The sequence below is a fragment of the Aotus nancymaae genome, unplaced genomic scaffold (genome assembly GCF_030222135.1).
Source record: "Aotus nancymaae isolate 86718 unplaced genomic scaffold, 86718_ANA_hifiasm-v0.15.2.pri h1tg000057l, whole genome shotgun sequence".
Taxonomy (NCBI): Eukaryota; Metazoa; Chordata; class Mammalia; order Primates; family Aotidae; genus Aotus; species Aotus nancymaae.
Window position 1 is genome coordinate 63,886,084 of NW_026988471.1, and position 27,258 is coordinate 63,913,341.

At 48.4% G+C, this 27,258-nt stretch overlaps 1 protein-coding gene across 1 annotated transcript; it reads left to right on the forward strand.

Annotated features, from left to right (window-relative positions):
* Positions 1 to 1,062: 1,062 nt before the first annotated feature.
* CEP68 (centrosomal protein 68) lies at positions 1,063 to 27,258 on the forward strand. Its single transcript, XM_012477213.2, has 7 exons — positions 1,063 to 1,152; positions 13,012 to 13,386; positions 15,027 to 16,553; positions 18,166 to 18,288; positions 21,707 to 21,803; positions 25,636 to 25,809; positions 26,721 to 27,258. Exons 2-6 carry the CDS (start codon positions 13,054 to 13,056, stop codon positions 25,803 to 25,805), a joined length of 2,250 nt encoding a protein of 749 aa, XP_012332636.2. The 5' UTR covers positions 1,063 to 1,152; positions 13,012 to 13,053; the 3' UTR covers positions 25,806 to 25,809; positions 26,721 to 27,258.

The window sequence follows — 27,258 nt, forward strand, 5'->3', positions numbered from 1 at the left end:
CCAGATTGCTGAAAGTGCTGCTGAGAGAAAATCATAAGAAAGGGGGACCCCTTCCTCACGCCAGCTGGTCCTAGTTCCTCTATGCCTCCGGATTCTGCTGAGCAGTAAAAGCTAAAGGGTGGTGTCATTAAGCTCCTAGGGGATGGGATGCGGTGGCTCACGCCTGTAATCCCAGTACTTTGGGAGGCCAAGGCGGAAGGATCGTCTGAGTCCAGGAGTTCAAGCCCAGCCTGGGCAACACAGAAAGATCCCATCTCTGCAAAATATATAGATAGATATATAGATATAAATATATGAAAGCTCCTAGGTCTCATGCTGGTGGGGGAGGGAGTGTGCATCCTGGCCTCCCACAGACTGACTCTCACTTCCCTCTGACTCCATCACCGATTTCCCATCAGAGCAGGCTGCTCGGAATCGCTAAGCAGCACCCAGTTCATTTTCATGCCCTTCCCATCTTCTGCAAGCCAGAATCCCACCACCCTCAAGGTTGTCCTCAACCACCCAACCTGGGGAGCTCTCCTCTGCAGTGGCTCCCCGCCCCTCCCGGAGCACCTGTTCGGGCCCCGGTCGCGCCGCTGGGTCTTGCTGACGCGAATGTAAACAGAAACACAGTGAAAGGCGGTAGGACCGCCTCCTGGCGGCAGCGCGTCGGGGACCTCAGTGCGTCCAGCGTAAAATGAACAAAGGTGCACATGACTCCCGGCGCGGCCTTTTGCGGGAAAGCGCGCTCCGCGGCACCCAGTCCTAAGCACCCCAGGATGACCCACCCTTGCATAACCCCGCTTGCAGCCAAGAGGCAAAGCTGAGGTCGGAGCTCCAAAAGCGAGGGAGGACGGCCGGAGAAAAGTCCCGACTTCCCATAGGTCAAGACGAAGTAGGGGGCGGGCTCATCTTGCAGCAGCGTCCACATATTGGTCGAGCCCCGGACTGAGGGCTGAGATTGACTGCGCGAGACTGCCGCAAGCTCTCCCGCGGAGGGAGAAGGGGCGGGAAGAAGGGCGTGGTCAGCGCGTCCAAAGGGCGTGGTTGGCGCTTGGTACCGCCCCGCGCGTTCCGGGCTGCAGTTGGAGGGCCGCGGTTGCTGTCTAGCGGGGCCGCCGCATGGGGCTACTGAGGCCGCTCCGGACGTGCGAAGCGTTCGCGGTGCTGTAGGTAGGCCTGATCTCGCGCGCTGGTGCGGGCGACGGGGTGCCCGCGGTGCTGGGGGCGGTGGCCCGGGCTAGACTCGCGCGCGCGGCTTGGCCCCCTCTGCCTACTCCCTCCGGTGTCTCCTGTGCCTGCGGGGCCCTCGGCGGTGCGGGCCGCCTTGCCTCGCGTCCCCGCCGGGAAGGGCACAAAGACTTCCTGGGGGCGGAGGCGCCTCGTGCCTTCGCCTCCATCTTGCGGGCAGAACGGCGTGTGCGGTCGCGGCCGAGGGGTCGGGACCTAGGCGGGCGGCTGGGCTTAAGAATGCCTGAGAGCGGCGAGGGAGCGCGCGAGTTTGCGCATCTGGTGGCCGAGCAGCTGCGCTCCTAGTCAGCCTGGGCCTCGGGGGAGGACACTTTCCTTTAGGCCTCTCCCGGGCGTGGGCTGTTTACCCAGCTCCCCAGTAACGCAGCTCGGGTCTTTCCCCCTGGAAAGATGGAGATCAGTGATGTCTTCTTATCGCCGTGGATGCAGCAGCCTCCAGATGCGGAGGGAAAAAATCAAGATGTCTCATTTTTTTGCCTCGGAGGGCTAGCCTTTCTAACTGTCATCACTAGAACAGTTCTCAGCAGCCTGGGACGAATGTCCAAAACCTGTGCCAGGCCCATGATAATTAGTAGGTTGGGTTTGGTGTATTGTTTGTTACAAAAATGAGCGGAAACCTGCCAGGGCAGATTGGACCTCACTGGGAATTCATCAGGACCACGAAGGGAGGTAGCGTTTGTATATACCCGCACAGTGCTCAGATTTAGGGTATGAAAAGTGTTGTGTTAAAGTACATGGCAAAGGGCGTTGGGTCAGTTTGCCTTGGGTTTAGTTGAAAGAAGTGAAGTCACCACTTTTTACTTTATTCTCTTCCCCCTTTCCCACCCTCTGGGTCAGTTCTGGTCCACTTAGAAAACAAAACAACACAACAAAAAACCAAGGAATTCAGTTTCACCTCACTTCTTTTGCAAAGCTTTAAATAAAGCACTTCCCTACCCTGTGACTGATAACTCCTACCTGTTTTGGGCTACCTTCTACTGCCTCTATTTTTACACATCACACAGTATTGTGGTTTCCCCATCCCCTAGCACAATGCATGGAATATAAAAGGCACTCAGTGATGGAAGGAAGTCAGAAGAAAACAAAATCAGCATGGTAGCCCAAAGGTGACACAGCAGAAACATTTATTTCTTTAACTTCTTGAGCTAGTTATTCTTACAGGCTAGGAAGACAGCTAAGCCCAGACTGTATAAGTCAAACAGACTTTTGCTCTCCCATGTTACTAACTCTGATTACATTTTTTTTTTAATTTTTTTTTCTTTTTTTCTATTCTCCCACCTGACAAACTCATTTTTTTATTTTTTAATGGAGATGGGGTCTTGCCATGTTGTCCAGGCTGGTCTTGAACTCCTGGGCTCAAGCAATCCTCCTGTCTTGGCCTCCGAGTGCTGGGATTACAGGCATATGATTAAGTTATTTAACTTCTCTGTGCCTTGGTTTCCTTATCTTTAAAATGGGAGTAATAATAGTACCCACGCCGTGTGTTATGAGGATTAAATAAGATATTGATGTAAAGTGCCTACCATAGCTCCTGGCACAAAGAAAACGATCAGTAGCTGTTAGCTGTTAGCAGTTGTTAGGAGAAAAATAAACGGATACTTGAATACACTCACCAATATGAAAATCTGTATAGCACTTGACCCTTCGGGATCTCTCTGCTTTTTGATCCTTATCTGATCCCTTTTTTTAAGACAGGGTCTCACTCTGTCACCCAGGCTGGAGTGCAGTGGCATGATCTCAACTCACTGTGGCCTCGACCTCCTGGGGTCAAGAGTCCCTCTCACCTCAGCCTCCCAAGTAGCTGGGATCACAGGTGCACATCACCATGTCCAGCTAATTTTCTATTTTGTTGTAGAGATGAGGTCTCTATATTACTCAGGCTGATCTCGAACTCCTAGGCTCAGGTGATCCTCCTGCCTTGGCTTCCCAAAGTGTTAGGATTACAAGTATGAACTGTGGTGCCTGCCCCCTTAAGTGATGGCTGATTTGTTTTTTCTTTTTTCTTTTTCTTTCTTTTTTTTTTTTTGAGAGGGTGTTTTGCTCTTGTTGGCCAGGTTGGAGTGCAATGGCACAATTTCAGCTCACTGCAATCACTGCACTGCCTCCCGGGTTCAAGCGATTCTTCTGCCTCAGCCTCCTGAGTAGCTGGGATTACAGGCGCCCACCACCATGCCCGGCTAATTTTTGTATTTTTAGTAGAGACAGGATTTTTCCATGTTGGCCAGCCTAGTCTTGAACTCCTGACCTCAGGTGATCCGCCCATCTCAGCCTCCCGAAGTGCTGGGATTACAGGCATGAGCCACTGCACCCAGTCTGATGGCTGATTTTTAAGCATCCCTTTAGCCTTTCTTGATTCTTTTTCTACAGTGAAAGTATTCCATACAAGATTGTCTGTTTATGTGTCTGGAGTCTCACCACCACCTAAAGATTGATTCGGTGCCAAATAACAATATGGCCAAGAGTTACAGTAGTACTTGATAACACTCTTAATGGAGTCTGTTACTTGAAATGGTCATGTAAAAGGAGAAGCTAAATAGATTGGGGCCTCGTATAGCTGACAAAAAATCTTTACATAGTTGATCCAGCCAGAGAGAAGCAGAGCTTATGGAGGTGGACTATCCTTATAACTTAAATCTATTCTCATGAAGAAACTATCTTATCTTTAAAGTTGCTCACAAACATTGTGAAAAGCAGGTGTTCCTATTGGCTTTAGACCTATTTGCCAGATCTACAGGTGTCAGATACAACCCCTGGGGGACACTGCATCACTTCCAGGTTTTCCTGTCCCACTTTCTGGTTACAGGAAACAGGTTAACTTACACATTTCCTTGTAGCTGTAAGCTCCCTTGGCATACCAGTTTCCAAAACAAATACCTTTCCCCTCCTCACTTGTAACTGGCAAAGGAGAAATTCAGGTCTGTGATTCTGTTTTTAGGATAGCCACAGTGAATCTCAAATTCTTTTCTAGGGAATACTGTTACTTCTGGGGACTTCTGTGGTATTCTATAATTAGCCATTAAAAACCTGCCACAAGGTGTGAGCCTTTTCTAGTGTCCTGTTGCAGAGGCCATGAAGACAAGGACCATAAATTTTCTTCTTGTGTGTGGCTGGCACATAGGCACCCAAGGAATGGTTGTAAAACTATTTTAGTTGTTCCTTCTTAGGGTGCTGAAACAGCTTTACTTACCAACCCAGTGCTTCTGAAACATTATTGTGCTTACCAGGTCATCTGGAGATATTGCTAGAATGCAAGTTCTCATTCCAAGGTTCTGGGATAGGACCTGAGAATCTGCATGCCCAACAAGCTCTGAGGTGATGCCCATGCTGCTGGTCCTGGATCGCACTTTGATAGTGAAGTACTAACCCGAGTATCTACGTTTGCTTTTTAGAAGTTTTGGGCAAATCTTTTTTATTATGGTATTGGAATAAAATATTGGTGTTAGGAGCTTTTTTCTATTTTGTTTTGTTTTAACAGTTTCTCTATCTTGTTAAAAAAAAAAAAAAACTATTCGAGGAATCTTTCCGAGATACTTTGATGTAACAAAATTTTTAATAAAAGCAATTGAGGCACATGGAGTGAAAAAAAAAATAGGAGGAAGTCAAGGGAGAGATTAGCACAAAAGGCAACTACGCCTCTGGCCTATGCATTTTACTCAGGTGAGATTGTGAAGTTGGCCCTGAATTTTGTAGCAGCCAAAGCACAGAGCGATTTTTTTTTTAAATCAGTTTTGCTAATACTAATAAAGTGAAAATTGCTGCTGAGTGGAGATAGCTGTTTCTGTTACTGAAGCCAGAGAATTCTCCTATGGGTTATGTTACAGTGAGTGGCATTCTTAATAGTGTCTCTTGAGAGAATCAGTAAGATTCTTCTCAGCCTTCATACATGTAGCCTGATGACCTCACAGAAAAGTATCAGGGCCAGGCACCGTGGCTCATCCCTATAATCCCAGCAATTTGGGAGGCTAAGAGGGAGGATTGCTTGAGTTCAGGAGTTTGAGACCATCCTGGGCAACATGTGAGGCCTTGTCTCTTAAAAAATAAATAAATGAATAAAAATAAAAACTGTCAGTATAGTAAAAGCAATGGTCTGTGGAAATGCACCCATGTCAGGTGCAGCCTCTTCTGACAGTGATTTTTGTTATAAGGAAGGTGTTTTTCTGCTTTGCTCTTTGGTGGGAAAAAGTGTGCAGTTGATTGACATATTTAGCCCTCAGCATCCTTGTACGTTAGCTTTGTTACACTAGACACTCTGCTGACTGCTGAAGAGGCCAGAGAGCTTGGGATTGAGGGGAGGAGTGACCTGGGAGCTCAGTCAAGCTCCTTGTAGATGTGGCAGTTACATCTCTTTAAAGGCTATCTAGGCTGGGTGTGGTGGCACACACCTGTAATCCCAGCAATTTGAGAGGCCAAGACAGGCAAATCACGTGAGGTCAGAAGTTTGGGACCAGTCTGGCCAACATGGTGAAACCTGTCTCTACCAAAAATACAAAAATTAGCCGGGCATGGTGGTGGGCTCCTGTAATCCCAGCTATGCAGGAGGCTGAGGCAGGAGAATCTCTTGAACCCTGAAGGTGGAGGTTGCAGTGAGGTAGTGCCACTGCACTCCAGCCTGGGTGACAGAGCAAGCAAAACTCCATCTCAAATTTTTTTAAAAAAGGCTTTATAAAGACCTTGCCCTGTAAATGAGAAGATTGGCCTTGCTGGGAGGCTATCTGTTGGTCCTGGTCAGTTAGCCAATAGATGAGTGAGTGAGAAGGTGAGGGAACAGACAGCCAAGCAGCCTGGCCCACAGCCCTCCCTACCACATTGATCTAGAGGGACCCACTGGCTCCTCCTAGGGCCCTGGGAGACTCCTGTTCTGTTGACTCTAAGCAAAACTTCCAGAAGCGGCCCTGGGGAGAAAAGAAGGGGCTCCTGGTGCCTGAGGATCCTGGGGATGGCTCTGCCCATGGCCAAGCCACAGCAGACACAGTCCAGCCTCTATAGCTTTCAGTCTTTTCTTCAGTTTCACTTTACTTTGATTTTACCTGCAGAGAAGGGAGACAAAGTGCCCAGAGTGACCCACCCCACAGTGAAAGACAGGGCTGGTGTGGGTGACTGTGGGGCTCAGGGGACCTTCCAGGCAGGGTGGGAGCAGATGGAGCAGCAGTTACTCTTTGCTGCTGGCCTCCCAGTCTCAGACCTCCAACCACAGTTTTCCTGGCACCCACCCCACCCTGAGGCAGGCCTTAGTCACCCCTTGTGACTGGCCCCTTTGTTGACTTCCACTACATGTCTTTACCCTCTTTCATGCCGCCTCCTATGCCTGCTTGGCCTCTGCCTTTTAGCTCCTTTCTTCCATAAATCTAGTTTCCCCAGAGGTCTTCCAGCAACCTCTGCTAGGTCTTGCCTTCCATTTCCTTGTGGACAGTTTTGTGTTCTTGGAAAAAGAGCAGCATGGAAAGCCTCTTTGGTTCTCTGGCCAGGTTCTGCCACTGTGTGTTGATGGCAATTATCACTTATACCTGTGGCCTCCTGTGAAAACAAGTTTCGAGGTTTTGGCCCTGAACTGGTAGGGCTTGCTCAGTCTAGCAACACCTGGCCTCTGTGGCTGGCACAGGTGACTATGTGCTCAGGTACAGAGACAGGCCCTTGCCAGAACAGAGCTCCCAGGGCAAAGTTGGTATAAATGAGATTGTTTCAAAGGGAGCTCACAATTTAAAGATTCCTGGCAGCACTTTGGGAGGCTGAGGCGAGCAGATCACTTGAGGCTAGAAGTTCGAGACCAGCCTGGTCAACATGGTAAAACCCCATCTCTACTGAAAATATAAAAATTAGCAGGGTGTGGTGGCATGTGCCTGTAGTCCCAGCTGCTTGGGAGACTAAGGCAGGAGAAGTGCTTGAACCCAGGAGGCAGAGGTTGCATTGAACTGAGATCTCGCCACTGCACTCCAGCCTAGGCAACAGAGTGAGACAACTCAAAAAAAAAAAAAAAAAAAAAGGCCAGGCATGGTGGCTCCTCTTAGGGCCCTGGGAGATTCCTTCTATTCTGTTGACTCTAAGCAAAACTTCCAGAAGCAGCCCTGGGGAGAAAAGGGGCTCCTGGTGCCCGAGGATCCTGGGGATGGCTTGTAATCCCAACACTTTGGTAGGCGTAGGCGGGCGGATTGCCTGAGCTCATGAGTGCGAAACCAGCCTGGGCAACATGTCGAAATCCTGTCTCTATTAAAAATACAAAAAATTAGCTGGGCATGGTGGTGCATACCTATAATCCCAGCTACTCAGGAGGCTGAGGCACGGGACTCCCTTGAACCCAGGAGGCAGAGGTTGCACTGCACTCCAACCTGGGCAACAGAGCGAGTCTCAAAAAAAAAGAAGTCCTGCGGGAGGTCCTTTTTTGTTCAAAGGAGGATTGCTCTCTAGTTGATCATTCATCTGTTGAGTGGTTTAGTTAAGAGCAAGAGCAGAGCCTCGCTCCTCCCCACAGTTCCCAGTCCTCCTCTCTCCATCCTGGACAGAAACAAGGGGGAGGAAGTCCAGCAGCTGTGACAGGAGTATCCTAGGGTGATGCAGCATATATCAAGAAGGTTCAGATGTCCAGGCTTAGAGTCTGTGTTACCGCATGTATGATTCGTGGGCGTATTTTTACTGTAGGGCAAGAGTAAGCCAAGCCTACATCACTCCTAATTATATCTAGTGGATCATACAGCCTCTGCAGGTTCTGGAAACTAACAGAGGATTTTAATAGCAAAGTCCAGATGGTCCCTAGAATATCCTGAAACTTATGTGGCTTGTCTCTTGGTTTGGACAACGGACAGGGCAGTTTTGGTGTGTAGACTTTTCTCAGAGGGGAGGATTGAGTTAATTGTCTGTTCTCTGATGCCTCCTGTTATTCAGTCCAGCCTCCTGGTACCTCCTTCATTTGGGAGAAGACTGGGGCCTCTGCCCCATCGTGGAACTACTAGTCTCCAGGAACACTGTAAAATGTGTGATATAGGAACAGGGAGGCCCCCCACATTAGCAGATTGTTTAAAGCTGATGACCTGGGAGACAGTGTGGGTCCAACACAGCAAGTGCTGCTATTCACCAGTCTGAGAAGGATACTCTGTCTCTTACTAGAAGGTCCAAACTTAATCCCCCTACTCCATCCCTATCCCAGAGGGTTAGAAGGAATGATATGTAAAATCTCGGGCTGGGTGCGGTGGCTCACACCTGTAATCCCAGCACTTTGGGAGGCTGAGGCGGGTGGATCACGAGGTCAAGAGATCGAGACCATCCTGATCAACATGGTGAAACCTCGTCTCTACTAAAAATACAAAAAAATTAGCTGGGCATGGTGGCGCGTGCCTGTAATCCCAGCTACTCAGGAGGCTGAGGCAGGAGAATTACCTGAACCCAGGAGGCGGAGGTTGCGGTGAGCCAAGATCGCGCCATTGCACTCCAGCCTGGGTAACAAGAGCGAAACTCCGTCTCAAAAAAAAAAAAAAAAAAAAAACTCGGGTGTATGGAAATGAAGACCAGACCTTCATGCAGTGTTACAGATGGCCACCTGGGAGATGCAGATGGGGTTGAGTCCTAGGAATCCAAAACTTGGACATTTATCATAGCCTAGGCCAGTGTTTTCTTCAGCATGATTGCTGTTTTAAAAGTGGTTTGTCTTCTGTCATTACTTCAAGAGGTTTTCCCCAATCGTCTCCATCTCAGTTGATTTCTCCCTTTCTTTGCATTTTGGTAACAATTCATAGATAGTTTTGAATGCATTATAGTTTGGTTTTTATTTTTTTTCACATGTGTCTGTCTTGGTTCTCATAATAAACTGGTACAGAGGAAAAAGCGTGATTTGTCAGGCAGATTAATAAGATTATGAAGGGACTATTTATCCAGCCTGAGAAAGTAACTACCTGCATTCCGTCTTTACAGAAGTACCATTTCCATGAAAACCATTGAATTTCAGACCTTCTTACTTGGTTGCTTAAGGTACTTTGGCCACACTACTAACCTAGTTTGGGTTTGTGTGTATCCTTGTAAGTTACTTAGGAATGTCAATTGAATAGTTTGTAATAGCTCACCATTCCCATTTCTCCAGGATAAATACATACCTTCTTTTTGGAATAATGAGGTCCAGACAAGACAAATAAAAAATACATCATCAAAACAAAGGGATAATTTTTTTGCACCCTTCCCTTGCCCCACCGTCATCTTATTCCAGCACGCTGTCTCAAGATGACACCCTTCAGTGAAGGGTGTGGGAGATCTCTAGCTATTGAGAGAGTTTTTAGAAATGGAGCAAGAAGTAGTGGTTGGGAATTATGGGCTATACCCAGCCTTCGCCCTGGTTTTTCCAGCTCACAGGCTCAGCGTGTTCCCCTAGTTGTGAAAACACAACTTACCTGTAAACGTCTTCATGTGCAGTTTCTTAATGATCCACAAGGTGAGGATGTGGTTCCATAAGTTCTCTGTCTCAGCAAAACTGCCACTCTTTGTCCCTCCCCCAGCCTTCTCCCTCTTCCACTTTGTGGCTTAACTGTTTTATCACTAGTTCCCCAGTTGGTTTATAAACAGCTTGTGTTCTGGAGTTGGGCAGTCCTAGACTTGTCTCACTCAGAGCCTTTGTTTCCCTATCTGTGACATGAGGATTAAAGACCCTGGCTCCCGTGGGAAACTGGCCCTCACATGTGCTGGTGGGAGTGTAGAGTGATGCCACTCAGCAGAGAGCCACTTGGCAGCATGTGCCAAAAGCATGCCCGCAGGCACCCTTTGCCTCAGCAGCTCTGCTTCTGCAATTTATGCTGAGGATGTGCCAGCACATATGTGTGTGCCTGTTGACTCATCTTAGCATTGTTTGTACTAGCAAAAAAGACTAGAAATAACCCAAATGTCCACTAATAAGGGACTGGTGAAATAAACTAGCACGTCCTTACCGCAGAATACCGTGCTGGGCAGTAATGAAAAAGAAAGAGGAAGCTCTGTCTGTACAGTAAGTCCTCACTTGATGTCATCAGTAAGTTGATGGAAAATGTGACTACGCCACTCGAAAGGACATATAACAAAACCAATTTTACCATTGTCTAATTGATATAAACGAGTTAAGCTCCTATGGCATATTTCTGTTTATGAAAGCATCACCAAACTTCTAAATAAAGACTAAAGCATTTCTAATATTAAATATCAAAATAAATGTGAGCAATACCTACATTTATGAAACATGAATAAAAACAAGTGAGATGAGCCCAGGGGTGGTGGCTCATGCCTGTAATCCCAGCACTTTGGGAGGCCAACGAGGGTGGATCACTTGAGGTCAGGAGTTCCAGACCAGCCTGGCCAACATGGTGAAACTCTGTCTCTACTAAAACTATAAAAATTAGCCAGGCGTGGTGGTGGGCAGCTGTAGTCCCAGCTGGTTAGAAGGCTGAGGCAGGAGAATTGCATGAACCCGGGAGGCAGAGGTTGCAGTGAGCCAAGATCACGCCACTGCACTCCAGCCGGGGAGACAGAGCAAGACTCTGTCTGAAAAAAAAAAAAAATTTTGGCTGGGTGTGGTGGCGCATGCCTGTAATCCCAACTGCTTGGGAGGCTAAGCCAGGAGAATTGCTTAAACCTGGGAAGCGGAAGTTGTGTGACTTGAGATTGCACCACTGTACTCCAGCCTGCGTAACAGAGCAAGACTCCATCTCGAAAAAAAAAAAAGACAAGACAAGACATGGGACCAAGTGATGTTACTCAAGGATAGGCTGTATTGCTAAGGAATGATCCCCTAGATACTTCGTATAGACAAAAGCAAGGTTCTAAACAGTATGTCCCATATAGTTTGCTACTTTTACGTATAAAAAGTGAAGGAAGGATGAAAATAGATATTTGCATCAGGAGACAAGAGTCATATACAAAACTAGTAAGGCTGGTTCCTTGTTTTTGTGGGAGTATCTAGTAGTAAGTATTTTGTTTGATTTATATTTTAAAATGGGCTGGTTTTTCTACTGTTTGTCTCCTTTGTCCCTTCCTTGTAAGGTGACCTGTTACACTGATTCTGTCGACGCCTCCCCATGACACTAATGACAGTAGCCAACACTTAGTGTCCATACCATGCCAGGCACTGTCATAGATGCTCTGCCTGCACTGGCTCATTTTAGCAAAGGAATGAGGGACAAGGGCGGCGAGAGACTTATATCTGTTGTGCATTTTACATTTGAGCTGTATATTGCCTGTCAAAAATAATTGTTTTTCTGATTAGTTCCTGCCCCACCTGGTGGTTGTGGGAATTAGATGAGAGTCCATGTGAAGGGCAGGCTCTCCTTCAGGGTCACCTCTGAATCAGGCTGAAGCCTGGCATGCCTCCTGTCAGGCAGGGTAGAGATGGGCCCTTTTGGATTCCAGTGTGAGGCAGCCCATCCTGGTGGTATTTCCCACCTACCCAGCTGAGTAGGCTGAGACCATAGCCACGGCCTCTTCCCGCTTTGCAGGCTCTCCACCAGCATCTCCTCTTACCATCTCTTTGCCTCCTGTTTCTGAGGAAACAAGGCCATTTCTGCCCATGTTTAAGCTTTGAGGTTGGCCCAGTGCACTCCAGGTGGCTGCTGACATACTGAGCATTCATGGTTCCCTTACCTCCCCTTCCACATCCTCCCAGCGCTGGTCTTCCTCCTGTTGGCTTTTTGGCCCCCAGCCCCGTCCCGCCAGGGCTCTCAGCACCAGCTCTTGCTGACACGCCTAGGCTGAGGGTGGTGTCCCTCCCTTGTTCCTGAACCTCTTTGTATTGGAACTCTTTGCAGATTCAGCTCCCAAATCATCTCTCCCTGAGTGCTCGGCCTATGCTCCCTCGCCTGCCTGCCTGCCGCCTGGCTCTCACTGTTATGTGCGCACATGCTGTGTTACACTTGCACTACCGCTGTTACCCACTGAGCTTTCCACAGCTTCCCTCTGTCACCAGGTCAGCATAACCCAGGCCAGCCTGAGGAGAGTTGCTTATCTTTCTCTCTGGTCACTGGCCATCCTTGGAACAAGAAGCCCCCACCTGTTCCACAGCCTGGGTGTGGTTTCTGTGCTTTGAGAGGGTCCTAGCCTGGGCAACATGGTGAAACCACCTCGTCTCTACAAAAAAATACAAAAATTAGACAGGTGTGGTGGCATGTGCCTGTAGTACCAGCTGCTCAGGAGGCTGAGGTGGGAGGATCACCTGAGCCCATAGAGGTCGAGGCTGCAGTGAGCTGAGATCACACCACTGTACTCCAGCCTGGGTGACACAGCGAGACCCTGTCTCAGAAAAAAGAAAAAAAAAAGAGTCCTGCCTCCTCTGCCAGGCAGAGCCAAGCATCTTTGGGGACATTCTTCCAGTGCTCAGCCAAGGCCTGGGCATGCCCTGACTTGCTGTTCTCCGATAGAGCAGGCCCTAGCTGCTTGCTGAAGGGACCGTTGCAACAACAGAACCACTGTGGGCCTGTGTGCAGGGAGGGCCCCACCAGGCCTCTTACCCAGTGGGGTTGGGCTAAAAGGGTGAAAAGGTGACTTAGGCAGGACCAAAGCCTTGATTGGACTCCGGACCTATGTTAACCCTCCTGGGTGCCTGCTGGTGGGGATGGCACCACCCACCATGAAAACAGAGGGAAAATGGTGTACTTCTGCATCCCCTTTGTAAAGGTCTGGGGCCAGGGAAAAGCCAGAGCTCAGTGCTCCTCTGAGGAAGTAGCCACCATTTGTTTCCTTTTTTCTTTGGCCAAAAACACGTTTGCCTTAATTGTTAAAGAGCAGGGTTTCCTGTGCAGAGACGTAGAAGATTTATATTTTTGTCTCCCCTCCCCTGTTTTGTAGGAAGCTGAAGTCTTCAGCAGAACCCTGACCTAAGGAGTCTCAATGGCTCTGGGTGAAGAAAAGGCAGAATTGGAAGCATCTGAAGGCACAGGCTGTGGGGAGCAAGAGGTGGACACCCCAGGGCCCATGAGCGGGGAGCAGCCCCCACGCCTGGAAGCTGAGGGAGGGCTCATCTCCCCTGTATGGGGGGCAGAGGGGATACCTGCCCCTGCTTGCTGGATCAGGACTGACCCTGGCGGCCCCTCAAGAGCCCACCAGCCACAGGCCCGTGACACCAGCAGAGAGCCCATAGCTGAGAGGCCTGAGCCCGCACTTGGTAGCCTGCCTCCTGCCACCATGGGGTCTGGAGACCTTCTGCTCTCCGGGGAAGGCCAGGTACGTACTAAGGCAAGACTGTACATGTACCCATCTTGCTGTTATTTGGGAGTGAGTTCCAGCATTTCCTCGCCATCTTGCATCCTTTCCCGGCCGCTGTGCAGGGTGAGGAATTGGAGGGGCCTGAGTATGATGATTTCTGTTTTGCGTGTTCACCTGGAGAGCTGGGCCTCAGGACCAGCCGGGGGCACTGTCCACGGCATCTTATATTCCTCAAGAGTGACTGGTGACTTTTTGAGGACCAGGGATTGTACGGCCAAGAGGCTGCTGTTCAGATGGCTAGGCTCAAGGAACTCTGGCACAGGGAACCTGTCCTGTTTCTGACTTGGTGATCTGAAGGCTTTAGGGGTACCCTGAGGATACTTGGGAAAGGAGGGTCCAGTGCTTTGGGCTCCTGGGGACTCTGAACCTAAATCCTCTTCAGACCCAAGGGACGTGTCTGAATCTTGGAGCCCTGTGGTAGGCAGCAGGGTCCCTGGTTAAGGAGAATTCCTTGGGCTTCTGTGACTACCAGGCAGCTTCTCCTAGTGGGAGTCACATGGGGCAGGGAATCCTACCAGGTTCTGTGACCGCAGGCAAATCACCAGCCCTTTCAGGCCCTCAGTATCATTGGGAGATGACCTGAATGATCTGTTCCGCCCAGCTCTGACATTTTTTTATGTTCTGCTTGCCAAGGTCTTTCCTGGGAATGGCTTTGATCTTCTCCGTGTCATTGTGGCTTCGGCTGCTGCAGGGTCCCCTTGTGGAGCTGCATCCTGTGAGAAGGCTCTGAGCAGGACTTGGGGAGAACAGAGGCTGGGCCCCACCTGCCTGAGAACAAGAGGCAGTGGGAGGCTCTGGCACCTGTGAGTCAGAGATTCGGTGAGACAGGAAGAGAATAATAAACAGACACAGAAGTGGCCTTTCATGAGGATGAGTCTGGTGCTTATTATTAGAATTCCTGTTATTTGTTAAGCTCTTACCATGCGTTTTTCATACATGAGTGTATTTAATCCTTACCTTCTGAGGAGCTGGTGCTGTGAGGGGAGGAAAGTGAGGCTCGAAGTCTTACATCTGGAAGGTGGCAGAGTTAGAGGTGGGCCTCAGGTCTGTCTGGCTTCCTCAGGTCTGTCCATCACCACTGTGCTGTCCTGCTTCCCTCGGGGGTGAGTTCTTCATCAAGCAGATAAAAAATTCAGTGAAGAAGCTGAAGTGAACGAGTCATTCTTGCAGATGTGTGTGAACTGAGCAGGATGGGACCTGGGGGGACCTCCTGGGTTTGGACCTGTCCTGTTAGCAACAGAGTGATTGAGGGTTTCGTCTGCCAGGAGATGCTTCTCAGAGGTAAGGGACTATATTCCAGCTTCAGCGTGACAGAGCCATCCTAGTTCTGCTGGCTCACACCCTGGGTATCTGTGGAGGAAAAACCTTGGAGAGGACTGGAGATGGGGGTCACCTTGCTTCCCAGACAGGCAGGGTCTCGGTGCTGCTGCTGGCAGTGCATACTGTCTGGTTCTTGCCTCAGGCAGCAGACTTTTCATTTTAAGGTCTTTCCTAAATACTGTCTAGACCCACAAGGAAACTCCTGGGTTGCTGTCTCAGAAAGAAATCAGGTTTAGTTATTTTCACCCAAGTGCTTTTTGTCCCTTTGATCATTGCAGGTGGAGAAGACCAAGCTTTCTGCCTCCAAGGAGCTCCCTCAGACTCTGAGCCTTCCCAGAACGACAGCTATTTGCTCAGGACATGATGCTGATACCGAAGATGATCCATCCCCAGTGAATTCGCCCCAGGCACTGGACCTCAGCCAGCAGCCTCACAGCTCAGGCCTCTCTCGCCTGTCACAGTGGAAGTCTGTGCTGAGCCCAGGTTCCGCTACACCTCAGCCTTCCAGCTGCAGCGTCTCTGCCTCCTCCACAGGAAGCAGTCTCCAGGGTCAACAAGAGAAGGCAGAGCCTCGTGGTTGTTCTCTGGCCAACGTCTCCTCCTCCCTGGAACTGGTCGTCCCCCAGGAACCCTCCTCTATGGTGGGGCTAGGACATCGGCCCCAGTGGTCACCACAGCCTGTGTTCTCTGGGGGTGATGCTCCTGGGCTAGGTAGGAGACGCCTCTCCTTCCAGGCTGAGTACTGGGCCTGTGTGCTGCCAGATTCCCTGCCTCCATCACCCGACCGCCACTCTCCTCTCTGGAACCCAAATAAAGAGTATGAAGATCTGCTTGACTATACTTACCCACTGAGGCCCGGGCCTCAGCTCCCAAAGCACCTTGATAGCCGTGTGCTGGCTGACCCTGTCCTGCAGGACTCAGGGGTAGACCTGGATAGTTTCTCTGTCTCTCCAGCAAGCACCCTCAAATCACCTACTAATGTCTCCCCCAATTGCCCACCAGCAGAGGCCACTGCCCTCCCATTTTCTGGGCCCAGAGAGCCAAGCCTTAAGCAGTGGCCCTCTGGAGTATCCCAGAAACAAGGTGGCATGGGCTTGTCATCTTTGAGCCAACTTGCATCTACCCTCAGAGCCCCAGGCAGTAGGGATGCTTCTTGGGAGAGCAGAGAGCCAGCCCTGAGGGGCACAAAGGACTGGTTGCCTGTGGACAAGCACCTTGATATAGGCTCTCCCCACCTAAGGACACGGGACAGAGGGTGGCCCTCGCCCAGACCAGAGAGGGAGAAGAGGACCAGCCAGAGTGCCCGGCGCCCTACCTGCACAGTGTCTAGGTGGAAATCAGAAGAGGAAGTGGAAAGTGACGATGAGTATCTTGCCCTGCCCTCTCGGCTAACACAGGTTTCTAGCCTGGTTTCATATCTAGACTCCATTTCTACCTTGGTTACCCTGCCCACTGGGGATACCAAGGGGCAGAGTCCCCTGGAAGTGTCGGACAGTGATGGGACAGCTTCCCTCCCTTCAAGCTTCAGCCAAAGCCAGCTTCCCCCTGGAGCTGCCCTCCGAGGGTCTGGGGATCCTGAGTGCCAGAACTCCTGTTTCCTGCACTCCTTCATCCGTGTCCAGGACTCTGCAAGGGAAGGCAGTCTGGGGAGCAGCCAGGCCCTCGGGGTCTCCTCTGGACTGCTGAAAACACGCCCCTCCTTGCCAGCTAGGTTGGACCAGTGGCCATTCTCAGACTCAGAAGCTGAAGGGCAGCTTCCCAGGAAAGGAGAACAGGGAAAAGAATCACTGGTGCAATGTGTAAAGGTAACGATGCTCAACATTAGGAGGCTTTGTGTACAGGTGTCTTGTCTCTTCCCCCGTCCACTAACATCATAAAACTTGTTAGTGTTGACCAAGCACTTTTTATGTGCCAGGCATTGTGCTGCACCTATCTTAGTCCTCACGACTCTTACCAGGTAAGCACTGTTCTCATTTTACCGTTTGGAGAAAAGAGCAGAGAGAGGTTAGTTACATGCCCTCTTATAATTAGCAAGGGCTTGAGCCAGGAATCAGACCCAGGTAGACTGTGTGCAGAGACTGAGCTCTATTTTTTTTTTTTTTTTTTTTTGAGACAATCTTGCTTGTCACCCAGGCTGGAGTACAATGGCGCTGTCTCGGCTCACTGCAACCTCCACCTCCTGGGTTCAAGCGATTCTTTTGCCTCCTGAGTAGCTGGGACTACAGGTACACACCACCACACCTGGCTAATTTTTTGTATTTTTAGTCGAGACAAGGTTTCACTATGTTGGCCAGGCTAGTCTCAAACTCCTGACGTTGTGATCCATCCGCCTCAGCCTCCCAAAGTGCTGGGATTACAGACATAAAACACTACACCTGGCCAGAGGCTGAGCTCTTAACCACTACCATTAGCTGCTTCCTAACTCGGGTATTCTGAGCAAAAAGCGTTCTGTACACAGATGCCTTTAGGAAACACTGGGCTAAACAAAGGTAAGTGGCTCTCTTGACTGCAGGACTGCTCAGAGCTTCCTTTGCCAAAGTGGTATAAGGAAAAGTTAGAGGCATTAGATGTACTGTTTCCTAGACATTGTGGCCATTGGACCTTCTTTTGTGGACCAAATATCTTAACTGGAAGTATAATGAACACTGCGTGCAATAGGGGTATTGGGATCAGGCATCTGAAACATGGCACTGCTGTCTTTGGAATGTTGGCTCGGTGTCTTCAGTTTGCTTGTTTGTAAAATGTGGAGCCCTGCCTTCTTGGGATGTTGTGTGCATTCAGTAATTCATGTTGAGGGCTTCATGCTCTCCCAGACACATGCTGAAGGTTCAGAAATGTGCCTGTCCAGGAACGTGTCCTAGCGCTCGAGAAAGGCTTTCACCTTCCCAGGAGGTGATGTGGGTTATTTTGTCTTGTGAAGCAGGTACGACACATTATCATGGGCCCTTCTTTACTGATAAAAGATTGAGATGCCATGAGGTAAAGTTGTTTTTGCTATAGCTTCAGGTTAGTCATGATTTTAGTCATCTATTTTACATTCACTTTTCCAGAGAAACATGGATGTATCTGGCTCCAGGATGCTGATTATAGTTAGTAATGGTGCTGATCCAAGAATTGGTTTCCATGGCAGGCACGCCTCTTCTGGCCTGCACCATTCCCACCTGCAATGCTGGGTTTTCTCAGCCTGTCATTTTTGGTGTCACACCAGGCTGTGGTTTTCATTGCTCTGGCGGAGGGAGGTCTAGAGTTGTGGAGTGGGGACAGGTGAGGAAGGAGGAGAGGAGAGTAATGCCTCAGTGAGCAAAAGCTCTGGAAACGTGCACATTCCTCTCAAAGTCCTCTTTGTATTTGTAGCCTTTTGAAAACATAAATAGCTGTTCAGTCAGTAACACCATGTGTTTTTATTTGTCTCTGCAGACATTTTGCTGTCAGCTGGAAGAGCTGATCTGCTGGCTGTATAATGTTGCAGACGTTACTGACCACGGGACTACAGCCAAGTCCAATCTTACAGGTCTCAAGTCTTCTCTGCAGCTTTACAGGGTAATACGCAGTCCTGGCTGGCTTGTTCTCTCATGAGAGTGGTGGCTAAATTATTCGATTACAAAGTAAAATCGCAAATAACCAGTGTCTGCTATGTTACAGCTCAGTTGACTGTTAAACCTGAAATCTCATTAGAGCTTCATGTTCTTCAAGCAGAACACTTTGTAAAATGTATGAATTATTTCCCAGGCCAAATAGAGCTTGAAGATACAATATGTTTATCTCAAATCAAAAACACTTCAGTTTTGGGCTGGCAGGTGCAGTGGCACAAGTCTCTTATATCCCAGCTACTCTGGAAGCTGAGGCAGAAAGATTGCTTGAGCCCAGGAGTTTGAGAAGAGCCTAAGCAACATAGCAAGACCCCCGCATCTCCAAAAAAAATTTTCTTAATTAAAAATAGAAACAAAAATACTTTAGGGTGATTTGCAGTATAATTTTCCAAATGTCTCAGGGATTATAAGGACAGACTTGCACTATTAGGAAGCCTCTAGGTAGGTATATATGGCTACTGAAGTAAAATTAAAGACTCAGATTTTTTATTTGCACTGACCACATTCTGCATGCCCAACCATCACATTTGTCTAGTGGCTACCACATTGAACAGTGCAGATACAGAACACTTCCATCATCACATAAAGTTCTGTTGGACTGCACCGCTATTTAAAGATCTGAGCTGAAATTGTACTGACTCCAGAATCTACAATAGGGCATTTTGATGGAATTTAAATAGAAATCTAGGCCAGGCACTGTGGCTGACACTGTTAATCCCAGCACTTTGGGATGCTGAGGTGGGAGCATCCCTTGAGCCTGGGAGTTCCAGACCAGCCTGGGCAATATAATGAGACCTTGTCTCTACAAAACAAAAACAAAAACAAAAACAAAAAAAACCATAAATTAGCTGAGGTGGGGGCATGCACCAGCGGGAGGATCATTGGAACCCAGCAGGCGGAGGCTGCAGTGAGCCAAGGTGTACTCCCCTGGGCAGCAAAGTGAGACCGTCTTAAAAAAAAAAAAAAATCTGACATCAGTTTGCATGTGTGTGCTTGTCTATTTGGGTATGGTTTTAGTTTTCTTGTCTCTTTTTCATTAAGGTTTTGTTATTTTGAAAATACTTCTGTGGATTTTTGTTAACTTGGTCCTAGATTTAGGATGGCTGTGTGTCCCAGTTTGTGCCTGTTGTTCTGGCATAATAATAAGTCCCCTTTCAGTCTCAGAAGTATCCTGAATTGGAGGATAAATTATATAGTTGTCATCCCTAAGTCTGATGTTAACCTTGTCTGAACTCCTCTCTTCTAGCATATCTGGTTGGCTGCACCTTTCTAATCTCTTCATGAAACAGCAGAGGGATATCCATGGTCTGAGCCTGAGGCTAGTCTGGAAGGAGTTTTCTAGAACAATTCTTGGAATTTCTACAACCCTGTAACCTGACCATATGTTCAGCAGCAGCAGATGTGATTTACATATGCATGGGCCAGGGCTGAGCTGACTCAGGGCCTGCTGGGACCCTACTCCAGCTAGAGGGAGGGAGGGCTTTGTTTTCCAGCTTTGGGCCAACTAAAGTTTAGGGGAGGAGCCTTGCTTGACCTGGGCAGGTTGGGCCAGCTGCTCCACCCTTGTGGGAATGCTATTTCCTGAAGGGTGGAGAGAGGTTGCTGTGAGTTCCTCACTCTGAGGAACTCCACACTGAGTTCCTCTCCACCCTGCAGGAAACAACATTCCCACTCCGGTGGAGAGAGCTTGAGGAAGGAGAGAAAGGCTAACCCGAGGGTCCTGTATGCAGACTCCACGTGCATGTGCCAGGCCCAGGAGCAGTACCACTACAGGGAGAGGAAGCTGCCCTGGTGGAATAGCTAACTGGCTTTTCCTGGCCTGTCGGAGCAGGTACAGAATAACTCCATTCCCTCCATCTTATCCCTCCTGCCGTCCTTCTGTATCTCAGCTTCCAGGCTAGACAGAAACAACCATCTTGCTTTGTAAGTAGAGCTGAGATTTGAGCTGGGAGTCACTCCTGCACGTCAGTGAGGCATAGGCCTTTTGTGTCACCCATACAACTGTCACAAAGGGAATTTTGCACGGCTCATGCGTATGTATGTGCTACCTTAACTTCTGCTTGGATTAAGACCTAGTGTAAGTGTGTGTGTGTTTGTGTTCACTTTTTTTTTTTTGAGACAGAGTCTCGCTCTATCGCCAGGCTGGAGTGCATGGCACGATCTTGGCTCACTGCAACCTCCGCCTCCCAGGTTCAAGCGATTCTCCTGCCTCAACCTCCCAAGTAGCTGGGATTACAGGCACGTGCCACCACGCCCAGCTGATTTTTGTATTTTTAGTAGAGATGGGCTTTCACCATATTGGCCAGGATGGTCTCTGTCTTTTGACCTCGTGATCTGCCCACGTCAGCCTCCCAAAGTGCTGGGAGGTGTGAGCCACCAGACCTGCCACATATTCACATATCTTAACTGTGAATCATTTTCTCATATAGCTGTGTTTTATCTTAACACAGTGAGGTTGCAGCAGCACATAAACCACACTAGAGTACCAGAGAAGAAAATGATAAGTATAGGTATCAGGGTAAAGGAAAACCGAAGACATGAAAATAGTCAATCCAAGAGTAAAACTGTCACTTCAAAATGGTAAAACACCAAATTCTGGGGACATGGTGGCTCATACCTCTAATTCCAGTACTTTGGGAGGCTGAGGCAGGTGCATCGCTTGAGTTCACGGGTGTGAGACCAGCCGGGGCAAAATAGTGAGACCCTTCTCTATTTCTATTAAAATTTTTTTTAAAATTATAAAAATCACCAAGTTCTAGGCCCTGCACTAAAAGGTGGTCACGGATTTGACTTTACACTTCTTAACTGCTAAAGGAACATCAAGAACCAGCTTGGTAGCCACAAGGAGAAAACAGATGAGTTGCTTGGGAAACTCACAGCTTCCCAGATGTTGAGGTAGTTACCCTGACGGCCTGCATAGAGCAGGGACAAGGAGGGAGGAGCAGAGGTGGAGGCAGTGGCTCTCTACAGTCAGTTTAATGGGAGATCCCTTGTGGTTCCGACTTATCAGGTCCATTAGAATAGAATAAATTTTGAGACTCCCGTATCCCTGTGAGTTAGAGAACCCCATGAGGTGAGGGTACTGGTAGGAGACCCTAACTCCAAGCTGTTTGTGAGCCAGCCTCTGCCAGAGAAGACGCTTCTGATGTCAAACTAAACAGGAAAAACTTAACTCCATTTAGTTTGGGCTCAAAGAAGCTGAAGTGAAACTATTGCACTGTTTACTTGGGGAATTCTGCAGACCTGTGGGGGTGAATCTTAATACATTAGAGGGAATCAGGCTACCTTGCATGCTGTTCTTTTTGAATAACTTTCACAAAACAATAGTAACGAAGCTTCTTCCTTCTCTTTTTCTGATATGCCTTAAGCAATTTAAGAAAGATATAGATGAACATCAGTCTCTGACGGAGAGTGTCTTACAGAAGGGGGAGATTCTTCTTCAGTGCCTGTTGGAGAATACCCCAGGTGAGATGCTTAAGGTTTTGGATTTAGCCAGAGCTTAATCCCTGTCAGCAGCAGGCCCAGTGACCACACTGTCCCTGGTAAGGAGCTGGTACTGCAAGAGCCCCTGCCCACACCCACTGCTTGAGATGCCCCATGCCTCGCCGTCTGCCAGCTCCACGAATCGCTGCCCATCACTACCCCTACACACCTGCTTAGCGGCAGTCATGGTCATAAAACCAAGCTCATTAGCAGTTAGGCATTGCGCCTGCAAGAATGACACTGTCTTTTGCTTCTGCTTTTGCATTTTTCTGGAGGTGATCTGGGTAGGAATCCTGGTTTTATTCCACCAGCGCTTAGTTTGAGGCTAGGGTATTCAGCGGGTATCCCTCGGGTTCCCCACCTTACCTGCCCCAAGTGGAATTCCTCTCTGGTTATCTGCCTTGTGACTTGCTTTGGGGAAAGATTTGTTTCAGAAAAGGATTTTATTGCTCAAAAGTATTTGAGGACAGTCAGTCTGTCCTTAGGGAACAGACAGAATAAAGAACTGAGGAGAGGGGACAGTGTGGCAGTAGTGTGCAAACCAAGTTCAAGCCCCCCCCACCTCTTTTTTTTGAGATGGAGTTTCGCTTTTGTTACCCAGGCTGGAGTGCAATGGCATGATCTTGGCTCACCACAACCTCTGCCTCCCGGGTTCAAGTGATTCTCCTGCCTCAACCTCCTGAGTAGCTGGGATTACAGGCACGCACCACTACACCTAATTTCGTATTTTCAGTAGAGATGCGGTTTCTCCATGTTAATCAGGCTTGTCTTGAACTCCTGACCTCAGGTGATGCGCCCGCCTTGGCCTCCCAAAGTGCTGGGATTACAGGCGTGAGCCACCATACCGGCCACTTGAGCCCATTTTGTAGGATGGTTTCCCCATTTAGGAAAGCAAAAATCATAGACCCCAGGCATATATCTAAGCATGCTGTGTGCCAAGGGTTTACAGTTCTCATTGTCTTTACAGGACTAGGGCAGGGGGGATGAGGATATACTATGGAGGCTGAGCTAAGAGAATGGTCGGGTAAAGCCTTGAACTGATGGCAGCCCCGAATTTCCTGCAAGACTGTCAATCAAGTACGACAGCCTGCCTATATTATGCTTCATTTTATGTTTTCAAGTGAGATGGGATTTATACTGGAATCCAACCACAGAAGCAAAGCTGGGCAGGTCCCACGGGCTTGAGGGGCAGTGAGAAAGTGCTTTCCTGACCAGTGTGGTGGGCAGGTGCATACTGAGGACAGGGTGTAGAGCAGGATTTCTCAGCCTTGGCGCTTTTGCCATATTGGCCACGTGATTTTGTTCTATGCGTCACAAGATGTTTAGCAGCACACCTGGCCCCACTAGATGCCTGTAAATCCCTGCTTCCCCCACAGCTGTGACAACCCAGAATGTTTCCACACATTGCTAAGTGTGCCCTGGGAAGAAAAATCTAGGGTTGAGAGGTGTCAGTGGACAGAGGCCACTGAGGAGTTTTCAGCAGGTAAGTGATTCTCTAGTGTGAATTATGTGAGCCCTTTGCAATCCCTCCCCTCTTAAGGCCTCTGTTTTGGCTCTTCTGGCATTTTCACTAAGATTTTTAGATTTTTTTATTGGGGCAGAAATTCCATGTGCCAGGATTGCTACATGTCATCTACACCAGCATTTTACTGAAGCAGTTGGCATATCAATGTTTCCATTTACTCACAGCCTGTGAAACAGAGAGTTGTGGATTTGCCTTAGGCCACAGGAGAAGTGGCAGCCTGGCAGAGCCCCTGGGCCCTGGCTTTCCACAGCTTCCTAGTGTCTGGAGGTGCAGAGGCCTGAGCAGGAAGGGAAAGGGCTGAAATGCCAGGAACCTCCTCTCTTCACGGAGGCCACATGTAAAAGTAGGCCTCTTAAAAGCTTCAGGTTTTACCTTCAATTTAAAATCAATTTAGTAATACTTTTCTGTGCTTAATCTGTAATAAGAACATCCTACGTTGCCCTTCTCTCAAAGGGATCTAAAGTTATTTTACTGGCTTTGGGGTTTTCTTTGGTTTTAGGTACGTATCCAGGCTCTTTCAGATTGACACACTACCCTTCCCCGTCTGCTTGAAATAATCAGGAATGTGGCTATTTTCCCCTTGAGACTTCAGTGTCGCTCTCCAGTGGGTGCAAAACTTACCTTTCTTCCGCCAGGAGCATGCTGTCAAAGTTCACAGAGCCAGCATACAAACATGTATTCCATTCCTTCCCAACTTCTTTTACTTGGCCCCAACCAAACATTCTAACGGTCTAAATAAAATTTCAAAAACAGCCAGGTGGCTCATGCCTGTAATCCCAACACTTTGGGAGGCTGATGTGAGTGGATCACCTGGTGGTTGGTAGTTTTAGACCAGCCTAGCCAACATGGCAAAACACCATCTCTACAAAAAGTACAAAAATTAGCTGGGCATGGTGGTAGACGCCTGTAATTCCAGCTACTCAGGACTGAGGCAGAAGTGCTTGAACATGGGAGGTGGAGTTTGCAATGAGCTGAGATCGCACCACTGCACTGGAGCCTCAGTGACAGAGTAAGACTCTGTCTCCAAAAAAAAGAAACTGGAGGGGTAGAACCCAGTCCAGCCACCCTTACAGCCAAGTTTTACCACACGCTCTGGCTGTGTTCCTCTGCCAGGCCTCGCCAACTCTCTGTGGACAGCACTTTGCCCTGATGACACCACACTGATGTGGCTTCCCTAGAAGATCTCAGTACAGCCAGCCTGTGTTCCTTCCGACCATCCAGTCAGCATTGCCTACAGATAGGCAGATTCCCCTTTCCCTTCCTCTGCTGACAGATGTTGCAGCTGTGGCAGGAAACTAGCGAGCATTAGCATAGCTGATAAAGGCACAGGAAACTAAGACAGCCTTTGTGCTTAACAAAAATAAATTTTTGAAAAGAGAAAAAAGCCTGCTATGTGCGATGCACTCTGACCCTAGCCCATCCCTTCCTCACATGAACACTTCTGACAACTGGAGTGAATCTTCCCTTAGCCGACTCTCATGTCATTTTATTATTTTTTGTATTTTGAGATGGGAGTTTTGCTCTTGTTGCCCAGGCTGGAGTGCAATGTTGTGATCTCAGCTCACCGCAACCTCTGCCTCCCGGGTTCAACTTATTCTCCTGCCTCAGCCTTCTGAGTAGCTGGGATTACTGGCATGCGCCACCATGCCCAGCTAATTTTGTATTTTTAGGAAAGACAGGGTTTCTCCATGTTGGTCTCGAACTCCCGAACTCAGGTGATCTGCCTGCCTCGGCCTCCCAAAGTATTGGAATTTCAGGAGTGAGCTACTGTGCACCGCCAGGTCATTTTCTTTTTCCGTCTGTTCACTAAAGCTGTACAAAAAAAGGGTCCCAAGCACTCCCAAAACTATTACCAGACCACTCACGTGAAACGACATTCCTCCCAGCCAATAGAAATGGATAGGACCTGGTAGCGGGGTAAGCATCTGAACCTTGGCGTGTCATTTTATTTCATTTAAGCCTTATGCCCAAGACAGGACCTGTCTTACCTCTAAAGTCAAATAATACCAGCCATTCAGAGAACCATATCTTTGCCTCTTTGTGACTTATGTAATTTCAAAGTGGAGTCGGTGAATTATTTTCTCAGCTTTAATCAGGAGTTAACAACAGATTCTCCAGTGCAACAGAAGTCCCTGGAAAATCACTGTTAAGGGTAGACATTCAGAAACTACTGCCAGGTCCTACTTTGTGCAAAATACTATACCCTTGTATGTTCTTTCAGAAATGCTTACTGGACAACACTTGCATGGGTTTTGGTTTTGGTTTAATTTCTTTGACCCTCATTGTTAGTTTTAGAGGATGTCCTTGGGAGGATCGCAAAGCAGCCTGGTGAGCTGGAGAGCCACGCAGATCGCCTGTATGACTCTATCTTGGCCTCTCTGGACATGCTGGCTGGCTGCACCCTCATCCCTGACAAAAAGCCCATGGCAGCAATGGAGCACCCATGTGAAGGGGTTTAACCTGGTAAGTGAGGAACTGAAGGAAGAAAATGCCCACCAACCCTGCTATAACAGTTGGCCACTACTTAGAAGCTTGTTGAGCCAAGAACTATTATTGAAACAAATGAGATACTGGAAGAGGACAGCCAGTGGTACTAAAAAAGGAGTTGCTGGTCTTCCTGTGAAGGCTCACTGTAGTGCTTTCCATTACTGTTCACCCCTGCTGCCTGTGGAGGATGAGGGTGCCTCTCTGCTGCCATTTCTATGGCACACTCTTCACCACCACCCCTGCCGCCCCAAGACAAGAGCAGCACAACTTATCTATATACCTACTTTATTTCTGCACAGGTACACTTTTCCAATATGGGGCCATGACCTGGCAGCCCCTGTTCTGCAGGATCTTCTCCCCAGCTCATTTGGTACTCCATCTCCAAGCATCTCTGACAGCACCAAGTGCCCAGAGAAACCCAGAGTTACTGCTAACTTTGTACCACCAGCCCTGCCCCACACAAAGCGTCTCCACCCATCTCCCATACCACTTCCTTCCAGAAAGGCTAGGGGGATGGAGGGGTTAACACACCTTGGAGACTTAACAGGTAGTACAGCTTTCTTTTGCTCCCTTGAGAAAGTCAAACAGAATGACAGAAAAGAAAGGGCTAAGACAGCAAGGGTGGGTGGCGTCCACTACAGAGTTGCCACTGCCGGTGTTTTTCGTAATTCCACAATTGGACTGCGCTTTCCCTGAAACATCCTGCCTACAACAAAAGGTTTGTAGTACTTAACTCGTAGATTTTCTAGGTGAGCACTATATGTTAAGAGCAGGGAGTCCCTGTATTTTATCAGAGCAACTCTGAGTAGTCATCTTGGTTCTAAAATGAAGTTGTCATTTCTTTCTCTACATTATGCCTGTTACAGATGCTGCTTTTTCCCTTTCAGGCATCCTCTCAGGCAAATGCAACCTGTCAGCCAAACACAGGCTGGTGAGAAAAAAAAACCTTCAAGTCCTTGCAAGAGTCATTCAACACTGAAGTCAAGGGGGAAATCTTCAATATACTAGCTTTAAAATGCCTTTCTCCTCCCTGAATGGAGGGCTGTTGATTTACTGTTTTTATTTACAATGAATCCTTCCAAACTAAGGTTTTCCTTTTGGTGCTTCTCCACAAAGAGCGTGTAGCTTTGCAATTTTTGATAATATAAGACATCTTGCCTTCCCCTCTATCCCATTAAAAAACAGCAGACAAAGCTCAAACTATTCCACCTGGTAAGGTCATTTACCAAGGGCTGGTGGAAGGTTCTGAATACTCGATATTTTCAGGCATGCAAGAGGATCCAAGAAACTGAAAAACGCGAATGGCTGGCCAGAAACCTTGGGTCTTTTCATAAAAGGAAATTTGGGCTTGTCAATCCGTCTTTGAAGATTTAGGTAGAAAGAAGAGACTTTAATCCTTTGTCTGCAAAAGAAAAAGGGTTAAAT

Excerpts from the sequence above, each read along its gene's own strand:
- CEP68 (XM_012477213.2), top strand. The coding sequence starts at position 13,054 with ATGGCTCTGGGTGAAGAAAAGGCAGAATTGGAAGCATCTGAAGGCACA. Across the intron at positions 16,554-18,165 it reads CACTGGTGCAATGTGTAAAG|ACATTTTGCTGTCAGCTGGA; the intron begins GTAACGATGCTC and ends TTGTCTCTGCAG. Across the intron at positions 18,289-21,706 it reads CTTCTCTGCAGCTTTACAGG|CAATTTAAGAAAGATATAGA; the intron begins GTAATACGCAGT and ends ATATGCCTTAAG.